The sequence below is a fragment of the Calcarisporiella thermophila genome (genome assembly GCF_041956535.1).
Source record: "Calcarisporiella thermophila strain CBS 279.70 unplaced genomic scaffold VTP21scaffold_2, whole genome shotgun sequence".
Classification (NCBI taxonomy): domain Eukaryota; kingdom Fungi; phylum Calcarisporiellomycota; class Calcarisporiellomycetes; order Calcarisporiellales; family Calcarisporiellaceae; genus Calcarisporiella; species Calcarisporiella thermophila.
Window position 1 is genome coordinate 820788 of NW_027192192.1, and position 21340 is coordinate 842127.

General features: G+C 44.9%; 11 protein-coding genes across 11 annotated transcripts; 1 reads left to right on the plus strand and 10 right to left on the minus strand.

Moving 5' to 3' along the window:
* Positions 1–468: 468 nt before the first annotated feature.
* Positions 469–945, minus strand: VTP21DRAFT_4433 (uncharacterized protein; the record flags this gene model as incomplete). The annotated part of the gene is made up of 1 exon (XM_069394844.1): positions 469–945. One exon carries the CDS (start codon positions 943–945, stop codon positions 469–471), a length of 477 nt encoding a protein of 158 aa, XP_069256041.1.
* A 488-nt stretch (positions 946–1433) lies between these two features.
* Positions 1434–2446, minus strand: VTP21DRAFT_4434 (uncharacterized protein; the record flags this gene model as incomplete). Its single annotated transcript, XM_069394845.1, has 6 exons — positions 1434–1654; positions 1724–1796; positions 1867–1925; positions 1992–2070; positions 2130–2212; positions 2299–2446. 6 exons carry the CDS (start codon positions 2444–2446, stop codon positions 1434–1436), a joined length of 663 nt encoding a protein of 220 aa, XP_069256042.1.
* Positions 2447–2830: 384 nt separating this feature from the next.
* On the minus strand, positions 2831–4036 carry VTP21DRAFT_4435 (uncharacterized protein; the record flags this gene model as incomplete). The annotated part of the gene is made up of 1 exon (XM_069394846.1): positions 2831–4036. The coding sequence occupies one exon, from the start codon at positions 4034–4036 to the stop codon at positions 2831–2833; it is 1206 nt and encodes a 401-aa protein (XP_069256043.1).
* Positions 4037–4235: 199 nt separating this feature from the next.
* Positions 4236–5291, minus strand: VTP21DRAFT_4436 (uncharacterized protein; the record flags this gene model as incomplete). Its single annotated transcript, XM_069394847.1, has 3 exons — positions 4236–4364; positions 4448–4821; positions 5192–5291. The coding sequence occupies 3 exons, from the start codon at positions 5289–5291 to the stop codon at positions 4236–4238; spliced, it is 603 nt and encodes a 200-aa protein (XP_069256044.1).
* A 195-nt stretch (positions 5292–5486) lies between these two features.
* On the plus strand, positions 5487–6718 carry VTP21DRAFT_4437 (uncharacterized protein; the record flags this gene model as incomplete). Its single annotated transcript, XM_069394848.1, has 5 exons — positions 5487–5765; positions 5835–6010; positions 6072–6356; positions 6430–6503; positions 6588–6718. 5 exons carry the CDS (start codon positions 5487–5489, stop codon positions 6716–6718), a joined length of 945 nt encoding a protein of 314 aa, XP_069256045.1.
* A 299-nt stretch (positions 6719–7017) lies between these two features.
* VTP21DRAFT_4438 (uncharacterized protein) lies at positions 7018–9690 on the minus strand (the record flags this gene model as incomplete). The annotated part of the gene is made up of 10 exons (XM_069394849.1): positions 7018–7082; positions 7148–7325; positions 7385–7844; positions 7905–8285; positions 8349–8650; positions 8709–8825; positions 8890–9040; positions 9110–9250; positions 9306–9492; positions 9558–9690. 10 exons carry the CDS (start codon positions 9688–9690, stop codon positions 7018–7020), a joined length of 2115 nt encoding a protein of 704 aa, XP_069256046.1.
* A 590-nt stretch (positions 9691–10280) lies between these two features.
* Positions 10281–12304, minus strand: VTP21DRAFT_4439 (uncharacterized protein; the record flags this gene model as incomplete). Its single annotated transcript, XM_069394850.1, has 6 exons — positions 10281–10617; positions 10707–10912; positions 10981–11055; positions 11118–11286; positions 11357–11727; positions 11795–12304. 6 exons carry the CDS (start codon positions 12302–12304, stop codon positions 10281–10283), a joined length of 1668 nt encoding a protein of 555 aa, XP_069256047.1.
* Positions 12305–12775: 471 nt separating this feature from the next.
* VTP21DRAFT_4440 (uncharacterized protein) lies at positions 12776–13955 on the minus strand (the record flags this gene model as incomplete). The annotated part of the gene is made up of 2 exons (XM_069394852.1): positions 12776–13483; positions 13554–13955. 2 exons carry the CDS (start codon positions 13953–13955, stop codon positions 12776–12778), a joined length of 1110 nt encoding a protein of 369 aa, XP_069256048.1.
* A 441-nt stretch (positions 13956–14396) lies between these two features.
* On the minus strand, positions 14397–15104 carry VTP21DRAFT_4441 (uncharacterized protein; the record flags this gene model as incomplete). The annotated part of the gene is made up of 3 exons (XM_069394853.1): positions 14397–14621; positions 14678–14805; positions 14999–15104. The coding sequence occupies 3 exons, from the start codon at positions 15102–15104 to the stop codon at positions 14397–14399; spliced, it is 459 nt and encodes a 152-aa protein (XP_069256049.1).
* A 281-nt stretch (positions 15105–15385) lies between these two features.
* Positions 15386–18223, minus strand: VTP21DRAFT_4442 (uncharacterized protein; the record flags this gene model as incomplete). Its single annotated transcript, XM_069394854.1, has 11 exons — positions 15386–15415; positions 15483–15535; positions 16093–16414; positions 16486–16769; positions 16863–16998; positions 17068–17148; positions 17210–17245; positions 17306–17648; positions 17733–17799; positions 17872–18005; positions 18093–18223. 11 exons carry the CDS (start codon positions 18221–18223, stop codon positions 15386–15388), a joined length of 1617 nt encoding a protein of 538 aa, XP_069256050.1.
* Positions 18224–18645: 422 nt separating this feature from the next.
* On the minus strand, positions 18646–20772 carry VTP21DRAFT_4443 (uncharacterized protein; the record flags this gene model as incomplete). Its single annotated transcript, XM_069394855.1, has 9 exons — positions 18646–18957; positions 19018–19096; positions 19160–19224; positions 19303–19435; positions 19497–19657; positions 19723–20006; positions 20067–20529; positions 20588–20662; positions 20734–20772. The coding sequence occupies 9 exons, from the start codon at positions 20770–20772 to the stop codon at positions 18646–18648; spliced, it is 1611 nt and encodes a 536-aa protein (XP_069256051.1).
* Between the last annotated feature and the right edge of the window lie 568 nt (positions 20773–21340).

The following is a 21340-nucleotide window of genomic DNA, read 5'->3' on the forward strand; positions in this document are numbered from 1 at the left end:
CGTCGGGGGGTTCCAATTGGAAACCAGCTTATCCATCGATATCAAAAAAAGTTTAAATTCACCGGTTTAGCTCTCTGGTTTCTTTGCAAGGGTCTTTTGATCGGCGCGCCCTTGGAGGTTTTGCTTAATTTTGTACATATTGCACTCCTTTGCAGAGGGTTTCCGTAAAAAGGTTATAGTGGGCGCTATATTCGCTTTTTTGCAGTACAAACACCGAGAAGAATCGAAAAAGAAATTAAAACAACAAATATACAATTAAGTAGAGGAAAGTGGATGGGGAGAGCAGAGGAGAGTCAAGGAAGATGTAATCAACAAGCAAATAAAGGGGATTTTACTTACAAAAATAATGAGAAGAAAAAGCTTCCAAAACATGGGCCAGTATTGGATCCTCCATGGGCCGAGATAGAATAGAGAATAAACTAAATAGGTTCTCCCGAGGGGGAGCGGGAATGTAGGGGGTGCTGTAATTTAACGTTCCACCATCCCACACGGTAGGCTATCTCGCTCGACGATCACGCCTCGGTCGACGTCTTCTCCTCTGAGCATGAGCCGCTCAACCCCGTCTTCTCCGCGCACGACTTCAAATTCGGGGCTTCCTTCCCGGGTCAAATATTGCCCGTTCGGGCAGAGCTTTGTCCAGTGAGAGGGGGGCGGAGGCGCCGCTTTTGTTTGCCTGCACGGCCCCCCGCTTGGGTTGGCCGGTCTCGGCTGGCAGGGTGAGCAGCTAACGATCAAGGGGGATGTCGGCTGTGGAGTATGTGTGCCGTCCGGGTCTTGAATGGCAGGATGGGCGACCAAGCGAACAGAAACGGCGGAGGCCCGGTGGCGGCCAGGTCGCCAGTGGATAGAGGGGGTGGGCCGTTCAGGCTCCCAAGGGAGATTCCAGCCGTGAGGGTGGTAGGTATGGGCATGGGGGGTTGGGCGTGTAAGGTATTGAAGCGACATGGCTATTCTTTTACTGCTTTTCGGAATGCTACTTAATTAGACGAAAGATGACTTGCGCCTTGGAGTATAGACTGTATAACAATGAGATATACTGGGCGGTAGGAATATACAGAGCAAGTCTGGGGAAGGCGAGAATGATACTGTTGTTAAATACTTTATATATAGGGGGAAAGGCAATGGGATTTAATTATGGGAGAGTGAGTGAGAAGGTGTTAATTTTTTGTTCTTTTTTTTTGGACAGCTATTTCGAAGGAGTTTTACGAGAAATTTTTTTTTTGTACTCAGCTGCAAGGGAAAAACCTCGTGACACTCCGTGCTCAGGTTAGGTTTCCCCGTGTATGCGCATATGAGTGAAGGGGCAAAGTCAAGCTAGCTTCAAGTGTTTTTTCACAATGCAATCAAGGTAAAACCGCACAAGTGGGAAATGCTGATGATAGAGTGGTAGAAATGCTGTAAAACAGGACACAAATAAGGCAACTGGTGACGTACTATATAATTTTTTTGGTGGTGAAGAAGCGAACGTGCAGTAACGTCTGCAGCCAGCACACGCCTGCAATAGCTAGCACCTGGAGCATCGACCACCACACGACACGCTCGTTGGTGCGCTCGGATAGGTCGCGAAACACTATCTCCCGCTCGCGCTGATATGCCTGCTCGCGGCGGATATCCTCGACTCGGTCCCTAAGCTCTTGGAGCCGTGCCACAAAGTCTACGTGGGAGGAGGGGGGCATGGTTAGCGAGGGTCCGCAAGGAACACAAGCAATATACAATCCGTTACCGTTCAGTTGCTGCTTATGGTCGAACTCCTCGGAGAATGTCTGACGCTCCACGTTGAAATTCAAGTGAAATCTCTACATATGGTTATGGAAATCCTTTCGAAATCTGGGATACACTCCAATCTCAATACATGCCCATTCTTACCATGCGATTGTTATTCCACCATGAAGTTCTGTTAGAGGCAAAGCATAGTGAATGTTCGCCTATATTAAGGTGGAAGTTAGCCATGTACCTGCGCTAGTTCGTCAAAGGCGCTCCTTTGGCATTACCTGTTCCCGCTGTTGTGAACGTAAATTTGCCCTCAGAAGCGGCTTTCAACGCAAGAACATTATGCTTTCCGCGTGTTTCCTATAATCACATCAGTTATTAGTTTGTTTGAAAAACAAAGCCAACATCAGATTGCTTACCTCCACATTTATTTCTACTCCAATCTCAGGATTGGAGACAAAACTTTTTTGTGCTTCACTCCAGTCCTCGATTTTATATTTGCCTATATTCACGTAATACAAAATGGATTCCAAATATATGAATTAGAGTCGAGCATGCCTTGCGATCAAGTTTATGCAGTAACCCCACCAACAACCATGGTGTCCTTGGGGAGATCTTCATAGAAACATTTGATCTCGGTCCCTTCAAGATAGAAGTAGAGCGCATGGACTGAATGGAATAAAAGAAAGAATAAGAGTGAAGCATAGAAAGCGCAAAAGCTTGAGTAATTGCGCATGGCACCAATGCTAATGGAGCGTGATGTTAGGGGGGAATAGTTGCTATGTCTATTTACGGAGGGTCAATTCTAAAAATTTAGGCTTTCTAGCAATCTATGAAACCAAGTGTGGCTGCTATTCAACATCGAGCAACGCTAAACTGCTGCAAAAGTTTATTCAAATCTTAACCATTTTGTAGAGAGGGAAAAACGCCATGAACCTGTCCACGAATAATCTAGTATGCCAAAGCTATCCTAAAGATCCCTGTTGCGGTAAAACAAAGAGTTACGATGTTTTCTCACTGATTTCAGCATGTTCCTTCCTTGTGACACTTTTGGGCATGCTTCCACCACTATGTCCAAAAATAAAATAAAGATACAAAAATGCCAAAGAGCCATCCTCTTTCAAGACCAACAAATCATTCGACTCACATATATCTCGGGAACCACCACCTCACATAGTTTCTCACTCTCCACCGCCACCCATTTGCAGCACCGGTGACACTGTCCCTCGTATATGCCTTCCTTCATAGTGGGCTTTCCACTGGTGGCCACACTGTTGTGCACGCGCCTATAACGGTATGCCACGGGTGGGGCGAATGGACGGCCGTTCAGTGAAGACACGCCATGGAAGAAATGCAAGTGGTACCAGTACGCGCTAAATTTCATATTGAACCAACGCTCTCCCGGACATAGAGGACACAAGCCACTTTTCGATACCCCGATCCCCTTGGCCCAACGAGGGGTGTAAAGGTCAGAAGGCCCCCTCGGGAGATTTGGGCGGCGTCCATCACGGGTGCGACCGGCGGCGGATTGATTGACAAGCTGCGGCTTTTCGTAGAGTCGGGGAAGAGGGATGGGAGGCTCTGAAGGAACTCCAGCTGAAGGTTCATGAGCGGATAAAACCTTAGGTCCAGCCTCCAGTGATGACGATGTTGTGCTCCAATCTTCAAGAGATGAAGCGTGATCACTATTGGAGGCTAGAGAGACATGCCCATTTTTGCTAGGTTGAACTGGCGGGGCGGGGTAGGGCGTATTTGCAGACGCTTTTCGCACAACCTTTTTCTTGATCCTCTTCCGTTTCACCCCCGAGGTAGTTGTGCTCGAACTGAACTGCAACCGTTTACTAGGAACGGTGGCCCCTTTGGAGGAGATTAGAGCCGCACGCTCAGCAAGCCGGGAACTTCGGCGTAGGTCCATGGCGAATGCGAGCTTCCATGCCAATAACTTAGAATCGTTCATATTATCTTCGCCTAAATTTGAAGACCCTTTTCTATTCTGAGGCAAGGTATGGAATATGGGGCTGGAGGAGGAGCTTACAGCGCCCCTTCCCTGCTTCCGCGAAACCATTTGCTCGTACTGCTCTCTCTGTGCACGGACTGGAAACTTAATGGGCGAATCGTAGCTTACAAACGAAGATTTTGCAGATGAGCCTGTGAACGAAAGGGAATCTGAGCCGAACAATGAGCCACTGGAGTCGGGGGATAACTCGCGTATCATAGATCTTTGAGTAGGCAAATGTATCTCCTGCTGAAAATTCTCCTTTTCATCATCGCAATCACTCCGATTAAAACAATGGCTGGGCGTGGGGCTAGGTGGACCAGACGACATGGGTATAGCGCAACAATTTAACCCTTGTGCCCTTGGTTTTTGACCATGAGGGAATATCTTGTGAGGCGAGCAGTGAGGTGAGAGGAAGGAGGGAGGCGAAGTATTAGAAAACGTAGGGAACCCAGAGAGATTGGAGGAGGAAGGGGAATTCATGTGGTAATTGGGTGCATATCTCGGCTGTGTTTAGAATAATCTTCCATTAGTTGTGCTGAAATAAATCAGGGACAGATGACAAAGAGTTTGCCTGTTGCGAGTTGACGTTGGCTTGAGAATCAGCTAGCTTCTCATCTTCATCGATTTGCTTCTCAAGATCTTGCATTAGATCTAGCTGGGGTAAAGTATCTACCCGTGATAATGGACACAAACAAATAGGTGATAAGTAGTGCACTACTATGGGGGGAGCAGATCGACCCAAGCAAACAGAGGAATAGAATACTGCAGGAAAAATTCTATGACTTCGCGATGATTACCCTTTACTGACAAGAAGTGAACGTCCTGGTTGCTCGGGTCGTTATCATATTCGGCAGCACAAGTCGAGCATTCATCCTGATGGATCTGGTTGTCTGACGAGGCAGAACTCAGAAAGAGAGAATATTTATCAACAATGTGCGATAGCAGTTCTTGAAGTTTTGTGTCCGTGATTGCATTAATCTGGAGCATTTGTGAAGCAAGCAATCCTAGTAAACCTTGGTTAGCAACACACAAGACTTTGTGGGCTTCGCAGCAGCCCGCAATATTATGAAGATCGGCTTGAATATACAAGCGCTGAAGTAAGGTTTCAATTTCTACGCATACACGCTGGATAAGCGCATCCAAAGCTAAGCAATCTCCTCCACATTCGCCGGGGGACGGAAAGTTTATAAATGTTTCTGCGGCATCACTAAGAGTCAACCCTCTGTTATCCAGCAAAAAAAAAAAAAACTCGGGCAAACGCGTAAATAAATTCATGTATTAGAGGAATGAATGCATTCAATTGCAATGGAAATGGATAGCAACCGTTGATTTTCCGAATGAGAATATCGGATCGACACATTATTATTGTCTGTATCACAACTTGTATCCGCGAAATCATGGTTTTTTTCTATTTAAACATCGTAACGCAACCAACAAGCATAATGAAGAAGTGCATATATGGGGACAGATAATTCAAGTTACCGCTGGAATTTGTGCTCGTGTCTGTTCGCCGTAAATCGTCATCCACATATTCTGTAATCTCGAGGGGATCAGATGAGAGCTGGAGATAGTCTGTGAACATTTTCGAACCAAACCAAATCAAAGCTTGATCAAAGCTCTGAATTAAATGAGCTCAAGAAAGAAGAAGAAATAGTAATGGAAATTTTTTAAATGAATTCGATTTCAACGCATCAATCTGACTGCTTTAATTTAAGTCAATTATGGAGATGGCGAATTAAACAAGAATCAACTTGCATCGATATTACTGCGAAAAAGTATGCCATACACAAATCTCCATCGAAATCCTTCGCCACCGCCAGGAGAAACTCAATGTCAACGGGACAGAGATCTAATCAGGTCTACGGTTGCAGGAGTTATGATTAGAATCATAACGGCGACGGAAGAAGAAGCAATTGATAAATTAGATACAGGACAAGATGCCGAGGATGACACGCCATTCGAGCGAGCACTATGTGCATGCTGGGATATCTCATCCATCGAGGATTATGCGATTTTCATGTTCAAGGAATGCCAAGCTCATCGGTTGATGCTAAAGGTTAGATTCTGTTTGGCTTTGACAAATATAATTGGGTTTTAATTTTTGGTGACCATTATGCTATAACAGATTATCACTTTCACAGATCGCCCGCGTACAATGGAACTTGCCATGGGAATTTTGGCTAATCTAGCTACTTTTCCCGATATATCCTCCTTCATCGCTGAAGATAAGGATGCGGCAGCAATAGTCGGAATCGTCTTAAATGAAGTGAATGATCCCCGGACACTCTTGGAAACTTGCAGGTCACTATTCCAATTTTTACATCAGCAGATACGATAAAAATGTTTACTGTTGTTCCATTAGATTCCTCCGCAATCTCCTTTCATCCCCACGCCTGCCGCATGTTTCGGGAACCCCCATGCCCTTCTATAAGCTAACTTCCACGCACGGAATTATTCCCCAAATGTTGTTCATCGCTTCCAACACGCTCAACTCCGATTTACTAAAGATGATACTCGAGGCACTTAAGATGGTGTTCTGCTGTTGCGAGCTCAGCTTTGGCGAGAATTTCACCAAAAGCCATTTATACATGTTTATACACCGCTCGACTGAGCGCATCGTCAAATTCGAAGATAAGCGATATACAATGTATTACTAATGTTTAAAGATTTAGAGCAACTTGCCTGATGAATCTTCTAATCCAATTAACCTCCTCTTATAGAAGAATGATAAAGCTTCTATTGGACCTATTCTTGATTTGGCTTGATTTGGATTATATTTCTCCAGAATATTTGGGTAAATATTCCTTACTGCAACCAGCAAAATTTTGCTATATGGACCTTTATATTGCCCAACTAACTCTTTCTGAAACCGTAATAGTACCTCTTGACGAAGCTATCACTGCACAAAAGTCGAATGGGATTTTGAGTCGAGATGAAGGGGATGAAGAGGAGGAAGAGTTAAACGAGTTGACAGAGCAACTGAAACGGACATTAAGTCTCTCTGGATAGCTGAATAACTGCTTTTAAACCACCTTCAATACAGTATCGTTATAAATTTTTATTAGAGACGTGATGAAATGATTGTTTGGGTATCAAGGAGCAAATCTGGCAATTACAGTAGTAAGGCTTTCATAAAAAAATTTCTGACAAGGTTTCATTTGCTGTTGAGTACAACCAGAAAAAAAAAGAGGGAATACTTTATGGTAATAAGAAGAGAAAAAAATAGAGTCAGGGTATCAAAATCTATTCGTAAAAGTCAAGGGAGTCCGTTCATATCAATAAAAATGGTGAAATGGTACGCTCTATGTCTAGCTGGCGGCTTCCCAGGCATCCCGCACCTGTGTCATCAGCAGCTTGAATGCAGGCGATGAACCTAGAAAACGAATTAAAAGAGCTTTAAGGACGGTTCAAAGTGTTCTTTTTCCCATATTAGTTTACCCGAGGTGAGGGCGAATTTGACACGAGGATGGAAGGAGGATGTCCTGTCTCTGACTAGCTCCGCCTTGAATTTTATACACGAAGCCTTGCTCTTCAGCTCCTGTGAATTAGTGAGCACGACAAGGTCACATTTGCATTTCAAAAAGCTGAGTCTGTGTTCCACACGGACGCCAAGGGTCTAATACCGGGTGAGATTTAGCGGGCGGCTGCGATGTTATAGCACGATAATAAACTCACCTCGAGAATCTTGGTAAGCACTTTCCATGTCTCCTCCGAAGTTTTAAACCGATTTACAAGGTAATCCGCCTGCATAGCACCTTGGTTACTCAACACTGGAATCTTTTTGGGAGTGGAGAGGTTTACCTTGTGTCTACTAAACATTAACCACCCAGCGAACCAGCTTTTCTTCAAAGGCACAACTGCCGTTGCAGTACTCTCGATACTAATTCTTGATTCGGGAACCGTCATGTTTTCCACCGTTTTCTCCATGGACCGTCTCTCAAAGACAGCGTGTTCCTTGCACGCGACTATCGACGGATTTGTTTTGGCTGCAGGTGCATCGGTATTCACCAAGGATTGTTTTCCATTGAAGATATCGTTGACAGGTATCGAGGTAGGTTTGGTGGGGACAGGTGCAACATGTCTGGAGGAATAAATTAGCTCACTTGTTGAAAATCGCTTCAAATTGGGAGACCAGCTAGAAAGAATCGAATATTTAGCATCTGGGGCCCTCGTTGGTAGAAGGCAGAGCACTTACAAAGTGGGCATCTCGACCATTGGAATCTTTTTCGGAAGAACAGGCGATTTGAAGAATTTGTCAATATTCATTTCTGCAAATGTTGGTTGCCCTTCCTTGATTTGCTTATCAACGAACGCGGGTGGGGGCGGAAGGATGATTGCTTTTGCGCTCACCGCAGGGGTCTTAATCTCCAGTTGTTGCAACTCTTGCGACAACTGGGCAGAATCGGTGTTGAAAAGTTTTCGTCTGTTGCGAACAGAAGGTGAAGGCGTGCCTTCTACACGACGGTAGCCACAGGAAGCAAGATATTCGAGCTCTTCTTGGGAAACTGCTCCATTTTGGCAGACGCGATTCTTGAACTGCTGCAAAAGATAGTAGAACACTTTCTGCATGTTGGGCCTATTTGAACAGAGAGCATTAGTGGTATAGAGAGAATGCGTGACCAGTGGATAGGGGCCCTACTTTGGCTCCACCAAATCGCGAATGAGCTCTTCCTCTGAGCGGTCCGACCAAAGAACCCGCAAGCTTTCTAAGATGCTCTCATCGATATTTGCAATATCCTCCAGAGGCCGGCCCACGTCTTCGGGCGAGGGTGGCTTTGGCAAGGTGAAAAAATTACGCGGTCGCAGGCGTGTGAACCAGGGATGCATGATAATCTCGCACATGGTTATCCGCTCTCTCGGATCAACACGTAGCATGTGGTTGATGAGGTCTTGAGCCGACTCGGATATATTCTGAGGCATGTAGAATTTTCCAGCTTTCACCTAAAAATTGTGGTTATATTTTAAGCCAGTCGGTAGCGCATCTAATTATAAGGGCTACCTTTTGGAGGAGCTGTTTTATATTTTCGTCGTCAAAAGGCAGATGTCCTGTTAATAGTGCATACAAAATGATTCCACATGACCATATATCGGAGGCAGCCCCGTCATATCGAATACCCTTTGTTAGGTGATAAAAAAATATTAGAGAGCTAACCCGCGTATCTGGAACAGTGACAACTTACGGCGACTATCTCTGGGCTTGCATAATGAGGCGACCCGCAGCTTGTCTCGAGCATGCTCCCTGATGGCTGCAATGAAGCCATCCCAAAGTCCGCGATTTTCACATTTTGAAATCGGTCAAGCAGAAGATTTTCCGGCTTAAGATCACGATGACTACCCCAACAGCAAGTATCCCATATTTAGGAATAGGTCAGAAATGACAGGATATGAAACACGACATACCAGATATGATGCCTATGGCAAAAATCTAGCCCAAACACAATTTGTTGGAAGTACGCTCTTGCTTCATTTTCCTGCAGCCGCCCCCGGCGTACGATATACTCGAAAAGCTCACCGCCTTCGACGTATTCCATCACCAGAAATCTTATGAATCAAGAATTAGGAGGATTTTAGAGATAGATTGCAATTGAAAACCTACAAATCATGGTCATTTTCAAATACGTCGTAGAGGCTCAGAATATGCGGATGTTGGATGAGCTTCATGATAACGATCTCCTTTTGGATGCCGCGCGAAAGGACCGTGTGTCCCTGAAGGCTCGCCTTGTTTACGATTTTCACGGCGACAGTTTGCCCGGTCGATATGTGCACCGCGATTTTGACGCGACCTATGGTGAAAAGATAGAGCTTATATAGGCAGAGATTCTAATCGACGACGTCCTTTCCAGCTTACCTGAAGAACCTTTGCCTATGGTGCGTCCCAGCATGTATGGCCCTACCTGCCGCACCCTCTTTCGTTCTGAGCATCTTCGCTTTGGACTTGCGAAAGATTTGTAGGGTTTTGCAGCTGCTGCGGTAGTAGCCATACCCTCCAGAACTAACTATGGTCTCACACCTTCCCTATTTATGCGATAAGCTCTATTAAAAAAGAAATAAATAAAATATAAAGGCAGTTAAGAAAAAAAAAAACTCTAACACGAAAAGGCGAGGAGGAAGGGGGAAGGAGGGGAGGGGTAGAGAAATAGAAGTAAAAAAAAACAATAAAAGGAATAAATGAACCAAAGAGAACGCAACGAAAAAGTGTGAAAAACAAAGCGCAACCGAGCGTCTTGCTAAGGCATTCTTTTTTTTTTCCGAGAAACCGAAATATTCTCATCTGATCCTTAAGGGAATGTTGGGTGGCATTTTTATCGCGATTCCGCTCTTAAAGTATTCACAAATTCAAAAAAGAAATCGGCACAGTAAATTTCCATTTTGAGCCATATGAAAAATGTTTGATTTTATCCCAGGAAAAAAAAAACGAACAAGGATTAAGGAAAGAAACGGGAAATAAGAAATTTTGAGAGTAGTTAAAAAAAAAAAAGCTATTATACAAATATAACAGTATTAAATTGATAAATGAGTCCTCTAAATAGATAGTACCATTAGCCCAAAGAATACAAAGCAATAAAAAAAGTTAGGTTTCTTCCATTTCTAATGCATCGTCTGTTCTCAGCATATGATGTGTTCCGTTTTTTTGCATTAGCCCCATGCGCTGTAATGCTGTAGTACAGCAATTGGAGCACCATTTGAAAACGCCGCTTGTTTGCAAAAGATAGAAGGGGAGCCCCAAAAGCACAAGGCTAAGTCCTATTAAAGATTCGATGGGGGCAGATGTGAACGGCATCACAAGGAGGAAAATGGCGACAAGGCAGAATAATAAAGGCGTAGTAATCCAAGTGCGATATGAGCGCTTAAGTTCGGGAGCACGGATCCGAAGATATATAAGGCCAACCACGGTTAGGAAGTAAAATCTGGATATGAGGAAACGGTGGGGAGGAGAGTGAGCCAATCTGGCAGAGGATGCAATATAATATTCCGGATTAGAGGCAGAGAAACTTACAGCCAAGCCGTTACTCCATAAAGATTGACGAGGGTGTGAAAGCTACCGGGCACGATCATGATGATAGTGAGGACCATTTGCAAGATCAAAGCGGCGACGGGTGTTGCCCGTTTTGCATTGATCTTTCCGAAAATCGAAGGAATGTGTCCTTGTCTGGCTGAGACATAAATCAAGCGTGCTCCTGTAAAGACGGAAGCATTGGCTGCCTGTAACAAAGGATAAGCAGGTAAGCAGATGGAAAGACAAGACATCGTAGCGGAAGTTTTCAACTTACCCCGAAGCAACTTAATGCCACACAAATCGCAAACATTACTCCACCAAGTGGACCAAACATAGTTTTGCCGAATTCCTAGGAGAGAGCAAAGTGAACTTTCAGCACCAAAGAAGTCATTTAAATCTAATTCACCCTACCAACGCAATCGTGGTCGTTTTTCCAACAACCGCGGCAGGCAGCACAGCATAGTATGCAACATTCGTGATAATGTAGCAAACTATCACTAGCGGGATACCGAAGCCAATAATGCGCGGGAGGTCACGCGCTGGATCCTTCATCTCTCCAGAGACATAATTCAGATTATTCCTAAGGGAGGAGCATATTTTCAGCCCCAAGCGATAAAAAAAATTCCAACAGCTTATCCATTGACACTCACCACCCATCGTAGCTCCATAGAGCTGAGTAGAGAGCTAGTGCGTAATCACCAAAAGATATGCTCTTCCAATCGCCCATAATGTCCCCGCTGGTAAAATTTCCGCTATTGCTCCCCCGTGCCAACACCACGATGCCAGTGATAGCAATGGCAAGCATGGCCAGCAATTTCAGGATAGTGAACATATCCTGTGTGCGTGTAGCGAACTTGACTCCCACTGCGTTGATGACCGTCAAAACCAGAATGCATAGTATTGACAGTAATTTTATCGTCCACTCGGGTATATCGGAAGCATCGCCGTCAAAAGCAGTGTGATAGATAAGCCGGCATATATATTCGGCAAAAACAACAGTGATAATGGCAAGGGAGCCCGGCTAAATCATCAAAGCAAAGATTTGTACTCAGCCAATGTTAAGCATGGAGGCAAAAATCGCACACTACCTTCAACACCACAATGGCGACAAAGCTAAAAAGAAACGATGGCAATCCGCCAAATGCCTTCTCAAGGTAAAGCGCCTCTCCTCCGCTTTGGGGAAAAGTAGTCCCTAGCTCTACATAGCTGAACGCCCCCGTCATCGCAAGCAATCCTCCCACGATCCATACCAGCAAACTTACGCCCACGCTCGCATGAGAATATGCCAATACAGGCCCAGGCGAAGCAAAGATTCCAGATCCTATCATCAATCCAATGACGAGGCCAAGGCCGCTGAAAAATCCCAGGCGACGGTCCAAGTCGACCGGTCGCTGCTCTGACATGGAGAGTGGGATGAGGAGTTGCGAATCGTTGAACTCGAGGAGGGAGAGCGAGGAGGAGTTTTGTTTTCGGAGAAGATCGTCATCTTCCTCGGAGCCCAGCTCGTCGAGCTCATACGAATTGCGCTGTGCATAATCGGCGCCCACATCGTAGATTACCTCCTCCTCCTCCTCCCCATTGGAATGTGAGAATACCATAAATACCTCTATTGAGAGAAGAAAACCAAACAATCAAATTACAAAGACAAAATACAGAGTGGGACGACCCAATATCTTTCTATAAAATTAAGCGGGCAAGCTTTCACTCCACTAGATGAAAAAGGATCTAGTCAGAGAGGGTCGGGAGAAGAGAAGCGGTTCTAATTTTTTTTTTCCTCCACTAAAGAAATGTTTGGATTTCACTAACACCAATTTTGGACTCAGCGCAAATTTCCGGTATGTTGTTATTCAGCAAACATCTATCGACGATAAACAGGAGTACGTAAAGTGGGTTTTTGCAAATGATAAAAAGTAAATAGTTATTAGAAACGCGCAGCGTTTCAAACAAAGAAATATGCCAGATATTGAGCAATACTAAAAGCCATACTCTAATTTCAGCATTAAGCAATTCATTAAAATGAGGAAGAGAACAATATCATCAATTTGCTAGAGGCCCACTGTGATTAAAAATTAAAAGAGGCGCAAGCGACGGTACCCGCAGAAAACGCCACGATTGCCCTCCTTGCTCTGCTCTTTGCACACAGTTGCCGCAGGACAAGCCATCTTAACCCATTTACCAAAGCGACACATCTTGAAGCCATTGGACTTTCCTTCGGAGTCACATTCCATTGTATTGGGTTGACATTCCTCCTTGCCATTTCCTGGATTTTGTCCATTACCAGGTGTCTCAGGGTTCTCAGGGTTCTCAGGCTGATCAGGCTGACCAGTTGGCTGCGATGGCTCCGAGGTTTTCGAGGGCTTCGTAGGCTTGGATGTCTTGGTCGGCTTGTTGGTGGGCTTAGGATCTTTGGTCGGCCTGTTGGTGGGTTTAGGATCTTTGGTAGGAGTTGGGTTCGAAGGGGACTTGGTAGGCTTGTTGGTCGGCTTCTCAGGCTTCTCAGACGTTTCGGGCTCCTCGGGTTCCTCAGGTTCCTGAGGAGATCCTTCAACATCGCCGTTTCCGCTAACGGTGATCGTCTTGCGTTGAGCAAACAGATCCTTTCCGGTGTTCTTATTGCCTGCGAATTCCGGGATTGTCTTTCTACCCGGTAGATTCACGACCAGCAACTCCTTACCAGTAAGCTTTCCGTTCTGGGATCCAACGATATTAACATCAGCACAGTTCATGTAATACTCGCGGTTTCCAATAGCATTAACCCAAGTCCAAGCGAATACAGCCTATCGAAAATGAGACAATCAGTAACCATATCCCGGTGAAAGAAAATAGAGGGGGAGAGGGATTATCTACCTTGCCAGAAGGCGCATTGTTGGGGATTTTGATGTTATAATTTCGCTCCAAAGGGCAGGTTTCCATCTCATCCTGAATCACCACAAAAGTCTTGCCTTTGTCGTAGCTCAGGGCAAACTGACAGTGGCCTCCTCCGTGGGGAGCGCCACCAACAATAGAAACTGGGACCGTGTCTCCAGCCTTGAAGGTGCTCTCGGCCGGACCTTCCTTGAAACCACGGCACGGGAAGGTAAAGCGACCCCCCAGAGGAGATGTCATATCAAAATCAATGTCGCTGTTCTTAGAGTAGAATTTGGAAAACTTGGAGCGACGTGGAGCAGGTTTCTCCATCTCCATGTGCGCAGACACGAGCGAGATGAGAGAGAGAGCAGTGACGAAAATGGGAAGCTTGGAAAACATCATCTTGAAGAGAGATTGGCGGAAAAGGTCTTTTCAAAAGACGAGAATGTGGAGTATATCAGGAGAGATTTCGACCCTGCGAAAGACGCGAGAAATAGGAGGCGGGGGAGATAAATAAAACGAAAGGAAGTGGTGCGGGGGTATGCGTGGGATAGATCCTTGAACCTGCAAGGTGTTTGGATGAAGAGGATGATGAGGAAGAAGAAGTTTGGAGGAGGAAAGGTGTGAGGAAAGCCGCAACGAGCATGCAGCCGCGACCTTTATATGCCGTTTCATTTGACCCGCGAAAAATTTCGGGCTCCGACGGTCCGAGAGATCAAACCTAGAGAGGCCGCTCCATTGGAACATCGTCAATCAAATAATTCCTATATAGGCCAAGCCAGACTGGTAATTAACTTTCCAATGGAGTCGAGTCGAGCCACAACACCCTCGTTGTTTCCAAGCTCAACTTCCTTGGCCAGTTAGTCTTGCAAGCTCAACTATACGCGGAATACCTGGCTTTTTTGAATTCGCGTGAGCTGCACCAGATAACCTCAGGTTGCTCACAAAGAGTACAGCTCTGTGGAGTAGCTTCTCGAGCACAACATGAAACCAGAACCCAGACCTCTGCAGAACTTCCCGATACTCGCGCCTTCCGAAATCGTCTTCCGAGGAGAGGAATCGGTATTGCTTATGTTTAGCCACGCAAAATATATCCTCCTCTCATGTGTCTCATCTTGGCGAACATTGCGCGATGTATGGTGAAGAGCCCAAGGATCCCAGAAGTTCGTGGTTTGCGGCATCCAACGGGCAGAATAAACCCACATCTCTTTTGCAATCAAGGGCCTTAGATCCGCAGGCAGAGAGGAGGCCACTATCTGGTGACGACAGCCGGAAATGCATTATCCCAGATTGAGTTTAATATACACCTGGGAATATCGCCCACATCGAGGAACTCAGGCAAGCACTATCTAGTGAAGGAGAAAATAACTGAGTTTCGGATTTTGGTTTGCTTCGACTGAAAAAAAAAAGAACTCTTAGAAAATGGAGCGGCTACAAGCATTTACAGGTTTGGAGGTGTTGCCGGATATTGCCGAGCGCTAGGAACGGAGCAAAGATTCCCGAGTTGAAATTAACGGTGCCTTGGTTTAATTGAATGCGGACACCAGCCATTTTCTCCTGGACTATATGATCATACTTGCGGGTGAAAACTAGGTTGAGTTAGTAGATTTCTGCTGCGCTTGACGAAATCGACCTCTTATCACTAGAGTGACAACGCCGAAAACTTTCGTCTTACAATAAAATGGATCCTGTTACTATGTGCTCTATGCAACTCAAATGGTAGTAGGCTATAGTTTTCTATTCAGAGTTTATATCCAGGAAACTTTAAGTTTGGGAGAGGCAAAAATGGGAAAACACGTGTACATATACTATATCAATTAATTACAGTTTATTTACAACGAAAACACCATGGAATACACGGTCTGCGTTCAGAACATGTCAGAGAGCCATTAATGGGCCGCCATACTCCTTCGAAATGCGGATATTTACTTTGGCTCTTACCTCGCGGGCAGCCTCGCTCCATTCTGGGCTGTGTTTGGACGCTAATGTGAATGAAAAGAGGGCGGTTAAGGATCCAATAGTTTGGCAAACAAATAGAAATAAGACGAGTCATTATTCAGAAAAAAAAAAGATATAGTTCAAAAGTTGAAAGTAGTAGGTGGGCCTTTTCCAAATCTCTATCTTCCACCAATGCGATCAGATACTGCTCGAACAGTTTAACGTCTTCCGGCTGTGGACCCACTTCGTTGTGTGTGCGTATCCACTCTCGGAGAATCCCCCGTAAGTCAGAGAGCTCGGTTTTGCCGAGAAGCGAGGGCTTTTCTCTTCTAGCCCCGGGGAGCTCGCTAGAAATTCTTGGCGGCTTTTCAGAAGAAAGTTAATAACTTTGCACGTGAGAGCACGAGCAGTGGGTTAATTAATGATACCTGTATAGGGGCGTCTATGGAGTTTCTGGCCTCTCTTTTTCGAGGCTCTAAGAGTGGGGCCTCCGCTTTCTTGTGGGAATACTCTTGCAAAACTTCACTTTTCAATTCTAGTCCACACGAAATAGATGATTAGAATGCGTGACTCCTCCTTATTGAGAGCAAAAGAAAGACACCTGGTGGCAATGCATCCAAAAATTCAGGGTCTATTTCAGGTGGCATTTCTCGCCGCGTGCTACTCCCAGCAGGAAAGTCGCCTTCGCGCCAATGCTGCGTAAGCGTGATGGCGGAAACATTTGGCTGCCGGATCGGCTTGTCCATAAACTTCTTCTTTTTGCGAGGGCTTTTTTTGGGTCGGCCCCTACCTCTTCTCGGAGGAGGCTCTACGGTGTCGGTGGAGGAGGTGCGGGCCATGGGCTGCGGAAGTGGCTCCTGAAGAAATTCGAGAATTTCATTTCTAACATGGCTCGGAAGCTCCTCTAATACATCGGGATCAATCTGATAGAAGAGGGCATAAGTGGAAAAGATGCTTGGATGCAGTGAATAATAAATAAAAAGGGGTAGAATACCTGTGACGCAGTGGGGAGTAAACTCGCCCTCTCATTCGGAGGAAGCCGCTTCGAAGCACGCATGGGTTCTTTGCCATCCGACCGCCGCTTTTCGGTGCTATTGCAGCTGTAGGCCCTTAGCATCTGGTTTCGCATTTGCTCAGGCATGGCCAAGAGCGCTTCTGGATCCAGCTGAGACCAAGGCGGGAGATCAGTTTGTGTCGATGGCTCATTGACCGGCTCAACTCTATTCGATATTGGGGGTAAACCCCTGGATTCTAGCTCTGAGATTTCAATTGAAAGTCCTTGATAAGACGGTAGAGCCATGTATGAGCGAGTTTATGTGGAAAATAAATTCTCCCATATAAGGTCTCAATTATAATTATAACCGTAATTACCTAATATTTCAGCTGGTGGAATATTGAGCTGTCGAAACATTATGTAGCTCTCGGCCGATATTTTGGGGGTATCGTTAGAAGCTTCGGACCAAGTTATGGTTTTGCAGTGGGAATCATCATCCTTGCGAGTAATTACCTAGCGCGAACATAAAAAGTACCTCAGATAATGAGAGAATGTTAGGATTTCACTTCTATTTCTACTCACTTTTAAAGAAAGCTGTCTTCCCCGCCGCCCAACTTCTCTCAGATGACCACTTACTTCACCGGCCAGCCCGTGAAGGAATCTCTATATTATCAATCATACGTCAGCAGATGCAAGGATAAATACAAGGGAATTGGAAACCTACCTCCACTTGTTCGTTGGTCTCGAAGCGAATTCCCCACTAAACGAAATATCATGTTAAATATTTCTATTCAGTCATGCAAGTAACTTATTTGCCTACGGTTACTTCAGCCCCAATCGAAGTTTGCGAAAGATCCTCTTGTATCCTCTCCTGGGTCCGGGGCTCCGGCCGCGGGGGGGTTTCAGGCACCTCCACTCTCTCTTCCTCCTCTGGCGTCTTTACCTCCTCTTCACTCTTCTGAATCCCTCCTTTTCGTAATGCAGAAGATTCTCCAGCGTTGTTCGACCGAGAACTTGACGCTGACGCACTAGGGCTCGATGCATAAGCAAAGATGAGGCGTTGATCAGATTTGGGTTGAAGAAGGCGGAAGCGCGTCCAAGATAAGAGTCTCCCATGCTTTACCGACTCAGTTATCCATTCCGGGAGCACAACGCGGTAGTTCCTGTTGTTAAAAAAATATTTAGCAAATAGTTTAATTAAAAAAATAGAGAAGAAGGGTAGAAAGGAGATGGAAAAAAGGGCGCACCGAAATTGATGCTGTTTGCTTGGGGTCAGATTACTGCACACGATATGCGTCACTTTGGATGGCTCCACTGGTGTAAAATGAAAAAGGAAAAACTGTGGTTATGGCATTGGAATTCTAGTGTAATAACTATTTAAATTACAATAGTGCTGGAAGCTGCCTCCGTGTTCGCATACCAATCTCCTAATCTCGTTGTGATTCGGCTTTGTGTATCCGTTGACATGGATCGTGAGTCCTTGGAAGATTGGGGGGAATTTGCGGCCCGCATTTTTGTAGCTATGGCGTAGAAGAAGAGGATAAATTTCTTGGACATTTTCCTAGCACCCCATTGAGCATTACATTTCATATTCTTGATCATTTAACTTTAGTCGCTTCGCATGCATGTACTTCCCAAACTCCCCAAATTGGATAGCACCGTAAGGATCGAGCTCATCTACCGTTTCCACTTCCTTGTTCCCTTTAGCGCCATCGCGTCTCCTGGAATCCTCTGCCATAGTGGCAAAATTTCAAGCGTTGAAATCAATATCCAGTATTCATAAGAGTTAACTTTATATATAATTTTTCCAATTCCGCTCAGACTCTCATTTTCAACAGCCGTCATCAAACCTAGCTGTACGCTATAACAAAATCTATTATAATTTTTATGAAAAAGGGGCACCAAGGGCAATATAAATAGGCAAAAATAAAGAAAAAGGTAGATGATGAAATCACCAAAATAGAGAAAAATAAAATAGAAATATTATACAAAAAAAAAAAAATAGAAAATACACGTATTACTTAAACATTGCAGAAAAAAAGAGAGGGAATATGTTTACCACAAATAAGATCTAGTACCGTCATGTCCATTAATGCATTGCCCATTCCTCCATCCTCCTTATAATTTTCCTCTCCTCCAACTAATAATATCCAGAGTAGCTCAGCTCTTTCCATTTCCCAATCGTCCCTCTTTTTCCATCCTACGCCTCGCTGGGTCATTCTCCATAGCCAAAACAAAGGAGGCTTGCATCTGTTTATGGCGATCCTCGATATAGCCGTTCAGATCAACAGAATCAGAAGGCGAGAATAGACTCTCCCCATCCTGCGATATTATCGGTGGGGTGGTGAGCTCTGAAGACGACGCAGTATGGATAACATCGTGGTCCACCACGGCCTGGTAGAAGAGCACATAGCCGGATCCCGCCATTGGGGCGTCACCAAAGTATTTCGAGATTTCGGATTCATCGATTTCCTAGATAGGGGGAAGAGTTGGGGGACAAGGTGGATAAGAGACGAGGAGCTCTACACCTACCTCTACCAGGTCGTCGTCAAACAGCACCCACTTGTCATTCGTTTTAGTGATCGCAATATAATGACCATACTGCAAGCCACTGTACGATGTAGAGAGGCAGTGAGATTTAATAAATAGGGCACCGCACTTCATCAACACGAACCTTCCAATATGGACCACGATGGCAAATAGCTCGTACATACGATCCGAATCCTCAGCATTGTCAGACTGATCCGGAAAGAAAAAACCAAGCGTTCCCATTCAGTAAATATTTCCAAAATTGAAAAAATTGCTTAAAGAGCTTACAGTATTAAATAATCGTAACTCAAAGGGAAACGTCACACGATAGGAGAGCTTAGCATACCGCTGCAGACGTTCCTGGTATTTGAAACGTTTCAGATGCAGTGCAAGGACATAGGGCAGTTTTTTTATTTTCATTCTATTCAGTATTAGCTGGGTTATCTATCATTTAACAGAGGGGTCCCGATCAAGATAGCTACCTTTTCTCAGCCTCCTGAAGCCCGCAGCAACAATCGCAAAAGAACTTATTTCTTTGGCACAGCATCTCGCTCGCTGAGAACTGACGCAGGCAGGAAGTCACCGACGTATTCTCTTCAATGTCAATCGAGAGGTCAAGAAAGGCCTCATCCCGACACGTCACCTAGCCAAATTGTTGACACCTAGAATTTCAAAGCCCACTTTTCTCCAGACCAAAAAAAAACTTACCGTCTCACAAGTCAAGCATCTAGTTTCGTTGGTCAGTATTCCCTCGAAGAGCTGGTGAATCCAAGTGGACCCCGCGCCGCTATTCGAATGTGAAAAGTGGTGCGATTTTATAGTCCCATTGCTGCTTGACAAACTCGCCCGCTCATCCGACGAGTTGCTGGCAGTATGATCATCGCTCTCCAAGGCCATCCTCTTCTGGTACCGAAGTATATCTTCAGCCAGCGCGTTTAGCAAATACATAAGAAACTCGTGCGCATCTTGGTGGTCGCTACCTCGGAATAAACCTGTTTGATATTGCCGCGTGAGTATGAGTATACAGAAAGCACGGAAGAGAGAATAATAACCATTTTCTCGTTTGAGCTTTGCGATAAGTGCGGTGGGTGCAATTACGGTATGGTTTCGTCGCTGTGTCCCTATTTTCCAGAATAGTTGCTTCAGTGCCAAGAAAATGGTGTCGTCCATCCCTGGCACCTCGAACTCCCCCCCATCGGTCCCCGGTGGAATCTTATTCGAAGAGAACATAGGGTATGTCCCCATTCTGGTCGTATTGTTCGACATATTGGCGACTATCGACAGAGCTCCCATGAGGGATGGGGGAGATTGAATAGTTTCATCCAGCGACATTTTGCTGAATCTATCGGTGATAAATTCTTTTCTTGAAGTGGCGCTAGGCGAACTGGGTGCGACGGGGCCACCTTGGGTCTGCAGGGGAAAAACAACATTGGGGTAACTTTGCACACACTCGCGGAAGGGTTTGCACGAGAAGAGGGCCTGGAGAATAGAATTGCAGAAGCAGGTATTACCAAACTATAAAAAAAAAGAGATCAGCTTTTGAATCGCAACGAGTAATCTGTCAAAGGGCTACATTTTCGAGTCCGGTGTAATGCTCTGTGGTAGAGAGTAAAATATCGTTGGAGAGGGATCGGTTGGATTGCGAGTTCTAGAGCAAACGAAATTTATGTACATCTGCATGCCAGAATCTAAATTCGATAATAAGCAAGATCTACTCACAGTTGTCTTTGTTCCGACTATCCATTTCAAAAGTGACATGATAACAAAATGGACAAGAGGTAGGCCAAAAGGAGACCTTTTCGCATATATTATGTCTCGTCCAGTTTCTCAGATTGTGATGTGTTCCAAAGAATGCGTTGTATGAGTTGGCGTTTTGCAAGAGTAACAATTTTCTGAGAGGATGGAAAATGAATGGCCACCGTGAAAGGAAGAGATTAATCAAGACAGTAGTGCATACGATGTAGAACAGCGGAGTTGATTAGGTGGGAGGCGATGAGAGTGGAGAAAGAAAAACAGCAGCACGTAGTGAATATTGACGGTGCTATTCAAGGTTCAAGACTATTAAAGTCTTTCCCAATTACCACGAAATACCGAGCAAAATGTGAAATTTTTCTCTCGTGCTGCAGCATTTGCAGAGTATTTGGCATCATTATCTAAGAATTACGACACAAGAAATTAAACCCAGCGAAATTTCAGTGCTTTATTGAAGGTTGCATATGTATAGTATATATCAATAGGATTATGAGATTCTAAGACTTTTTTTCACTGCTATCAATAAGAATGAACTTCAACCAATTTAAAGAAAAAAAAAAAAGATTATATAGGC